This window comes from Pelophylax lessonae (assembly GCF_965119305.1).
Source record: "Pelophylax lessonae genome assembly, chromosome: 8".
Classification (NCBI taxonomy): Eukaryota; Metazoa; Chordata; class Amphibia; order Anura; family Ranidae; genus Pelophylax; species Pelophylax lessonae.
The window spans coordinates 282,385,752-282,395,336 of record NC_138775.1 but is presented as its reverse complement, the minus strand read 5'-3'; the positions used below and the strand labels follow the sequence as shown (position 1 = coordinate 282,395,336).

Below are 9,585 nucleotides of genomic sequence, written 5' to 3'. Positions count from 1 at the left end.
TTTGGATTGTCTGTGTCCGGGAGAAGTGCTGGAATCCCGGATCGCCCATCGCTCTCATACATTGTTTCTTCTGTGCAAGTGTCAGACTTTGTTACATCGTCTGATCTGTGATCTGCATTCACTTTCCGCTCCTTCCCAAGTGTCAGGTTCATGTGCAACTATTTCCAACTGCAACATTGTCCCGGATCACTTGCAGCAGCGACTTTTCCCTTTGTAAGTCTCATTTACTACATTATCAGTCCTTATTTATTGCAACAATGTCCCGGATCACTTTTCCCTTCTGTAATGCATGGGTCAGGGCCATCTGCAACATTGTCCCGGGTCACCTGCAATGGTGACAGTGTTATTTGTGACATTATAAATCCTTTTTTTATTGCAACAATGTCCCGGATCACTTTTCTCTTCTCTAATGCATGGGTCAGGGCCATCTGCAGCATTGTCTGCTATTTGCAACATTGTCCCGGGTCACCTGCAACCGTGACAGTGTCATTTGTAACATTATCAGCCCTTTTTTTTATTGCAACAATGTCCCGGATCACTTTTCCCTTCTGTAATGCATGGGTCAGGGCCATCTGCAGCATTGTCAGTTCTGTTCCTTTGCAACATTGTCCCGGATCACCTGCAACAGTGACAGTGTCATTTGCAACATTATAAGTCCTTTTTTTATTGCAACATTGTCCTGGATCACTTGCAGTAATAACTTTTCCCGTCTGTAATGCATGGGTCAGGGCCATCTGCAACATTATCTGCTATTTTCAGTTACAACATTGTCCTGAATCACTTGCAACAGTGACAGTGTCATTTGTAACATTATAAGTCCTTTTTCTATTGCAACAATGTCCTGGATCACTTGCAATATAAACCTTTACCTTCTATAATGCATGGGATAGAGACTTTTCCTTTCTGTAATGCATGGGTCAGGGCCATCTGCAACATTGTCAGTTCAGTTCCATTGCCTTATTGTCCCTGGATCACCTGCAACGGTGACAGTGTCATTTGCAACATTATAAGTCCTTTTTTTTTTTATTGCAACAATGTCCTGGATCACTTGCAGCAATAACTTTTCCCATCTGTAATGCATGGGTCAGGGCCATCTGCAGCATTGTCTGCTATTTTTTATTGCAACATTGTCCCGGATCACCTGCAACAGTGACAGTGTCATTTGCAACATTATAAGTCCTTTTTTTTTATTGCAACAATGTCCCGGATCACTTTTCCCTTCTGTAATGCATGGGTCAGGGCCATCTGCAGCATTGTCAGTTCTGTTCCATTGCAACATTGTTCCGGATCACCTGCAACAGTGACAGTGTCATTTGCAACATTATAAGTCCTTTTTTTTTTATTGCAACAATGTCCTGGATCAATTGCAATAATAACTTTTCCATTCTGTAATGCATGGGTCAGGGCCATCTGCAGCATTGTCTGCTATTTTCAGTTGCAACATTGTCCTGGATCACTTGCAATGGTGACAGTGTCATTTGCAACATTATAAGTCCTTTTTTATTGCAACAATGTCCCGGATCACTTGTAATAGAGACTTTTCCCATCTGTAATAGTTGGGTAAGGGCCATCTGCAGCATTGTCAGTTCTGTTCCATTGCAACAATGTCCTGGATCACTTTTCCCGTCTGTAATGCATGGGTCAGGGCCATCTGCAGCATTGTCAGTTCTGTTCCATTGCAACATTGTTCCAGATCACCTTCAGCAGTACCAGTGTCATTTACAACATTATAAGTCCCTTTTTTTTATTGGAACAATGTCCTGGATCACTTGCAATAATAACTTTTCCCTTCTGTAATGCATGGGTCAGGGCCATCTGCAGCATTGTCTGCTATTTTCAGTTGCAACATTGTCCTGGATCACTTGCAACAGTGACAGTGTCATTTGTAACATTATAAGTCCTTTTTTGTTTATTGCAACAGTGTCCTGGATCACTTGCAATATAAACTTTTACTTTCTGTAATGCATAGTTCAGGGCCATCTGCTGCATTGTCTGCTATGTGCAACTGCAACATTGTCCTGGATCACCTGCAACAGTAACAGTGTCATTTGCAACATTATACGTCCTTGTTTATTTATTGCAACAATGTCCTGGATCACTTGCAGCAGCGACTTTTCCCTTTGTAAGTCTCATTTTCTACATTATAAGTCCTTTTTTGTTGCAACAATGTCCCAGATCACTTGTGATAGAGACTTTTCCCTTCTGTAATGCATGGGTCAGGGCCATCTGCAGCATTGTCAGTTCTGTTCCATTGCAACATTGTCCTGAATCACCTGCAATGGTGACAGTGTCATTTGCAATATTATAAGTCATTTTTTTATTGCAACAGTGTCCTGGATCACTTGCAACGGTGACAGTATCATTTCCAACATTATAAGTACTTTTTCTATTGCAACAATGTCCTGGATCACTTGCAGAAGCGACTTTTCCCTTTGTAAGTCTCATTTACTACATTATAAGTCCTTTTTCTTATTGCAACAATGTCCCGGATCACTTTTCCCATCTGTAATGCATGGGTCAGGGCCATCTGCAGCATTGTCTGCTATTTTCAATTGCAACATTGTCCTGGATCACTTGCAGCAGCGACTTTCCCATTTGTAAGTGTCATTTGCTACATTATAAGTCCTTTTTTTTATTGCAACAATGTCCTGGATCACTTGCAATAGAGACTTTTTCCCTTCTGTAATGCATGGGTCAGGGCCATCTTCAGCATTGTCAGTTCAGTTCCATTGCCTTATTGTCCTGGATCACCTGCAACAGTGACAGACTCATTTGTAACAAGTCCTTTTTTCTATTGCAACAATGTCCTGGATCACTTGCAGCAGCGACTTTTCCCTTTGTAAGTGTAATTTTCTACATTATAAGTCCTTTTTTTTATTGCAACAATGTCCTGGATCAATTGCAGTAATAACTTTTCCCTTCTGTAATGCATGGGTCAGGGCCATCTGCAGCATTGTCTGCTATTTTCAATTGCAACATTGTCCTGGATCACCTGCAACAGTGACAGTGTCATTTGCAACATTATAAGTCCTTTTTTGTTGTTGCAACAGTATCCCGGATAACTTGTGATAGAGACTTTTCCCTTCTGTAATGCATGGGTCAGGGCCATCTGCAGCATTGTCAGTTCAGTTCCATTGCAACATTGTCCTGGATCACCTGCAATGGTGACAGTGTCATTTGCAACATTGTAAGTTCTTTTTTTATTGCAACAATGTCCTGGGTCACTTGCAATAGAAACTTTTCCCTTATAAAAAGGTCAGGGCCATCTGCAGCATTGTCTGCTATATTCAATTGCAACATTGTCCTGGATCACTTGCAGCAGTGACAGTGTCACCTGTAACATTATAAGCCCTTTTTTTAAAAAAATTAGAACAGTATCCCGGACCACTTGCAATAGAGACTTTTCCCTTCTGCAATGCATGGGTCAGGGCCATCTGCAACATTGTCAGTTAAGTTCCATTGCAACATTGTCCTGGATCACCTGCAACAGTGACCGTGTCATTTGCAACATCATAAGTCCTTTTTTTAAGCGGAACAGTGGCCCGGATGACTTGTAATAGAGGCTTTTCCCTTCTGTAATGCAAGGGTCAGGTCAGTTAAGTTCAATGGCAACATTGTCCTGGATCACTTACACCAGTGACTTTTCTTTTTGCAAGTGTCATTTGCAACAGTATCATATTTAAAATTGCAACAGTGTCCTGGATCACTTGCAGCAGTAACTTTTCCCTTCTTTACTGCAAGGGTCAGCTGCAGCATTGCCAGTTATTTTGAATTGCAACATTCCTGGATCACTTGCAACAGTGACTTTTCCCCTTGTAAGTGTCATTTACAACATTATCAGTTTGTTTCTATTGCAACAGTGTCCTGGATGACTTGTGACGGAGACTTCCCCCTTCTGTAATGCATGGGTCAGGGCCATCTGCAGCATTGCCATTTAAGTTCCATTCTCCTGGGTCACTTGCAACAGTGTCAGGTGTCGTTTGCAACAGGTTTGGTCCTTTATTTTAATTGCAACAGTTTCCTGGATCACTTGTAAAAGAGACTTTTCCCTTTGTCTGCTATTTTCAATTGCAACATTATCATGGATCACTTGCAACAGTGACTTTTCCCTTTGCAAGTGTAATTTCCAATAGTATCAGCTTATTTTTTATTGTAAGCGCCAGGCATGTTTGCAGCAGTGTCAGGCTCTGCAAGCGCCACCTGCAGCATTGTCTGCTATTTTCAATGGCAACATTGTCCTGGATCACTTGCAACTTTTCTTTTTGCAAGTGTCATTTGAAACAGTATTGTTTTTTTTATTTGCAACAGTGGATCACATGCAACAGTGGCTTTTCCCTTCTTTAATGCAAGGGTTAGGGTCAGCTGCATTGTCAGTTAAGTTCAATGGCATCATTGTCCTGGAACACTTACAACAGCGATTCTTCACTTTGCAACAATATCAGTGTCATTTGCAACATTATCAGTCCTGTATTTTAATTGCAACAGCATCCTATAACACATGTGATAGAGAAGTATCCCTTCTGTAATGCAAGGGTCAGGGCCATCTGCAGCATTGTCAGCAATTTTTAAAGGCAACATTGTCCTGAATCACTTGCAAATTTTCCTTTTGCAAGTGTCATTTGCTACAATATCATTTTTTTAATTGCAACAGTGTCCTAAATCACTTGCAACAGTGACTTTTCCCTTCTTTATTGCAAGGGTCAGTGTCACCTGCAGCAGCATTGTCAGTTAAGTTCAATGGCAACATTGTCCTCGGTCACTTACAACAGTGACTTTTCTTTTTGCAAGCACAAGCGTCATTTGCAACAATATCATTGTTAAAATTGCAACAGTGTCCTGGATCACTTGCAACAGTGACTTTTCCCTTCTTTACCCTAAGGGTCAGCTGCAGCATTGTCGGGTACTTTCAATTGTAACATTGTCCTGGATCACTTGCAGCAGCAACTTTTCCCTTTGCAAATGTAATTTGCAACAGTATCAGTTTTTTTTTAAATTGCAACAGTATCCTGGATCACTTGCAACAGCGACTATCTCTTTTTTAATGCAAGAGTTGCAGATGCAGCATTGTCAGTTACTTTCAATTGCAACATTGCGTTGGATCACTTGCAGCAGTGACTTTTCCCTTCTTTACTGTAAGGGTCAGGGGTCAGCTGCAGCATCGTCAGTTACTTCAAATTGCAAAGTTGACCTGGATCACTTGCAACACTGTCTTTTGTTCTTGTTCTGCAAGGGTCAGGGTCATTTGCAACAGTGTCAGTTGTTTTTTATTTTTATTTGCAGTAGTGTTCGGAGTCACTTGCAACTGTGTTTTTCTTTTTTTGCAAGGGTCATTTGCAACAATATCATTTTTTTTTAAATGAAAAGTGTCTTGGACCACTTGCAACAGTGTATATTAGTCATTATCAACAATCCAGGGTCAAGGTCGAGGGTCAAGTGTGAAGTTCATTTGCAACAGTCCCTAGCTTTTTTTTTTTATTTCTGCAACAGTTCCAGGTTGAGTTCTATCACTTCCAACAGCGTTGTTTCCTTTTTTGTCATGCAAGTGTTGGGATAATTTGCAACAGTGTCTTAGATCACTTGCAACAGTGAGTTTTTCCTTCTTTTTTTTTGGCAAGTGTCCTTTGGCTAATTTGCAATAGTGACTTGCTATTTTTTTTCTGCAACAGTTCCAGATTGGGTTTTGTCACTTTCAAGTGTCAGGCTCATTTGCAACAGCGTTTGGCCTTTTAAAAAAAAATAAAGTGCAACAGTGGGGTTGATCACTTGCAACAGTGTTATTTTCTTTCTTGCAAGTGTAGTAGTTGCAACAGTGTCAGTTTTTAATATTTGCAGCAGTGTCCTGGATAACTTGCAACAGTGTCTTTTTTTTTTTTTTTTGCAACAGCCTGCAACTTTTTCTTCTTGCAACAGTCAGGCTGTTTTTTTTTTTTGCACTTTTATTACAAGCGTCAGGCTTATTCTCAAAAGCGTCAGGCTTTTTTTGCAACACTTGCAACATTGTCATTTTTATTTTTGCAACGGTTCCAGGCTGGTTTACATCACTTGCAACAGTTTCTTTGTTATCGCAAGCGTCAGGCTTATTTGCAACAGTGTCAGGCCATTTTCTTTTGCAAAGGGGGTCACATGCAACAGTGTCAGGCTGTTTTCTTTTTGCCAAGGGGTCACTTGCAACAGTGTCAGGCTGTTTTCTTTTTGCAAAAGGGGTCACTTGCAACAGTGTCAGGCTGTTTTCTTTTTGCCAAGGGGTCACTTGCAACGGTGTCAGGCTGTTTTCTGTTTTGCAAAGGGGGTCATTTGCAACGCTTGTCAGGCTGTTTTCTGTATGGCAAAGGGGTCACTTGCAACAGTGTCAGGCTGTTTTCTTTTTGCAAAGGGGTCACACTTGTTACGGTGTCAGGCTGTTTTCTTTTTGCAAAGGGGTCACTTGCAACGGTGTCAGGCTGTTTTCTTTTTGCAAAGGGGTCACTTGCAACAGTGTCTTCTATTGCGTCAGGCTTTTTTGCCTTTTGCAACACTTGCAGCTTTAGCTTTAATTTTGCAACGGTTCAAGGCTGGCTTGGATCACTTGCAACAGTTTACATTTTTTATCGCAAGCCTCAGGCTTATTTGCAACAGCGTTAGGCTTTTTTCTTTTTGCAAAGGGGGTCACTTGCAACAGTGTCTTCTATTGCATTTTGTTTGTGTTGGATCACTTGCAACAGGGTCATGTTTTTTTTAACACTGTCAGGCATGTGTCGTTGTTGCTTATAGCCCCGGTGTGTGCTGGTATGGACCTCGCTTGCAGCATGGTGTGTGAATGAGTGTGCAGGAGCAAGCTGCGTGTTTTTCTGCGTTCCCTGACTTAGTTCACACTTGATTATAACGTACGGTCGGTTGTCCTGTCTGTGTAGGTGAACTAGTTAGTGCTAGCCCAGTAGGCATGTGACTTGGTTGCTCTTAGGGCTAGAGGCGGGGGTGGAGGGGGTTTAGTGCAGCGAGTGCAGCGAGGGGTTAATAGGAAAGGCAGTGCAGTCTGCATTGGGTCTGCATGAGACAGTCACTTGGAGTAGTTTGGCGAGCTGGCTGGTGTGGTTGCGGTGTGTGTGTGTGAGGCATGCATTGTAGTAGAGGCACGTTGGCTGTAAGTTGTGTGTAGAGTAGGCTGGACGGTGGCATGGTGCATTGGCTGCTTTGTCCAGCACTCCGTATGTTAGCTGCTTAGCCTCGTCCTAGCGTGCATGCTTGCTGATTTGCAGTCCCGAGCGCCTGTGTGTGTGTCAGCTCTCCCCAGTACAATGTATTAAATGATTTCCTCGCACAGCGAGTGTGTGTGAGTGTGTGTCAGTCATCCAGTGTGTGTGTGTGTGCGTGTGGGGGCCGTCCTGGCCGTGCCGTGTTCTATGTTCCCGGGGCCAGTACAGAGCCGTCTCTCTCCCCCTCTAGTCGCCGACTACCACCCAAGGGGGATGACATCCACGTGCAACTTTTTCTACCAAGCAGATCTCACCTTGTGCGGAACAAGACCTGTGGTAGTGTCTCCTCTACTTCAGGCGGGGTGCTGGGGGAGGGGGGCCTCATGGCACTTGGCTTGGCAGCGGGCACAGGAGGTGAGGTGGAAGTGGCTTTGGCTGAGCGACCCTTCACACTCCTTCCTGGATCTAGAGGCTTGCCACCGGTCACCTCCGCCTGGCCAGCGCCAAGTGTCTGGGTACTGTGCACTTCTCTCTTACGTATGTCTTTTTTTTTTTTTTTTTTTGTTCATTGCATTCTTCGGGACGGGAATCCGTTGCCTTATCACTTCTCCCGGCGTAGCCTTTGGGGTTGGAGGGGTGTGTGACAAATGATTTTGCCAACCTGTAATTAAAAAAAAAAAAAAAAATGAAATAGCACTTTGGAAACTTGCTTGCCAAAATCTACAGTAAGTGATAACATGTTAAGAGCAAGCAAGTCAGTGAAGAATTTTTTATTTTTTTTTTAATCATTATTATTATTTTTTTTACGTGATTAAATATTTTGTGTGTTTTTTTTTTTTTTTTTGCAATGCCCGCTTTGCAGAACAAGCATAACGTAATGGGATTTTTAGGCCTGACAGTATCTCTATAGAAATATTAAGCATATGGTCATATGCTGGATGGGCAATGTGGCATTTTTTTTTTTTTTTTTAATTATTGGGGAAAAAAAATAAATAAATAAGTGTTGGCATCCAGGTTCATGTGCATTTATTTATTTTTATTTTATATTTATTTATTTATTTATTTTTTAATGAAATATTTAAATATGTTAATCGCTGGGTAAAATCGAATTTAATCAAATTTTTGCCGCTATTGCTTTAAACAGAACTCGGGTGCCGGTTGTCCTAGATCTCGCCTTTTTTTTAAAGTGTGTTGATTAATATGCATTTTATGGAACCTGAAATTTTGACCTTATATAACCTTTTTTTTTTTATTATTTTTTTTATTTTATGTGAACGTTGATATGCTGTTAGCATTTTATTTTTTTATGACGGTCGTGGTGATTTAGTACAAGTATAAATTGATTACCGGTTGGCATTGATTATTGATACATGGCTTTAATTAGGGAATGAATCAGTTTTTAATTTTTTTATTTATTTATTTTTTTGCAAATTTTGCTGATGGTCGCGGTTTTCCTCTGCTGTATGAAATGGCAGGCATGCATTTTGGCACTGGCTGGGTTAATGCTGAGATTTTTTTTTCCCGGTATAGGTAAAGTCTGCAGACCTCAGACCCCCAAACTGCTTCCCATAGACTTTCAGGAACGCAGCCTTAGAAAGTATAGCTCTTTGCTTTTAATGATTATTTGGTCTTCTTTTCCAAAAAATAAAGTAAAGTGTGACGTTTTATTGTCATTTATTTTGCGGTATTTTGTTCTAGACTGGATATTTGTGCAAGAACAGGGAAGGAAAGGCTCCCTTTTAGTGCAGTGTGTGCATCAGGATTATATGGGCCTTGCCGTGTTCACTCTGGGGCCGGTTTAGTGTTGTCTCAAAACTTTCACGTCGAGAGAGTGAAAGTTTGCTGAGCAATTGTAATATGCAAACTTTTCTTTAGGTCGTGGGAGTTTGGTGTGCCTTTGCCATTCCTCAACATTGTGAATTGTTGTGATTTTTTGCAGATATTTTATAAATGGAGCTTGAAACTGAGCTTGCACCGTAGTCTAGCCATAGCTCCTGAATAATTAATGTTCGGGATAAAATGTATACTTTTTTTTTTCCCCTTTCTAAGCCACGTGTAAATATAAAATGGGCTTCCTTTTATACAAAGCTGGCACCATCAGCGAAGAAGAGCAATCCCCCTTATCAGAACCCACATTAAAAAATTGCTTGAGGGTATATTTTTTATTTTATTTTTTTTATTTTTTTGGGATTTCCACAAATGATTTTTGCATCTTCCTTAGATTAAACCAGCACATAATTTACTATGTTTAAAAAAAAAAAATGAATAAAGCACTGTAATTCCATGACATATGCATTTGATATTTTTATATTTATTGTAATCATGGGATCTGTAGCTCATTATTAGTTATTTTATTAATTATTTTATTTAATTTTTTGTGTTTTTTTTTTGTTTTTTTACTTAGTGTATTTGT

The 9,585-nt window shown here is 40.8% G+C and overlaps 1 protein-coding gene across 9 annotated transcripts in view; it reads left to right on the top strand.

The window, feature by feature from the left end:
• The window catches only part of NFIA (nuclear factor I A), a 504,907-nt gene that overhangs the window by 25,107 nt on the left and 470,215 nt on the right, over positions 1-9,585 (top strand). Inside the window, exon 1 of one of the 9 annotated variants that reach the window (XM_082265064.1) lies at positions 122-213. The exons of 2 other annotated variants lie outside the window; for them this stretch is intronic. In XM_082265064.1, coding sequence (XP_082121190.1) covers positions 151-213 — 63 coding nt within the window. In that variant the 5' untranslated portion in view covers positions 122-150. 6 more of the 9 variants (XM_082265068.1, XM_082265062.1, XM_082265061.1 and 3 more) reach the window with 6 other exon arrangements.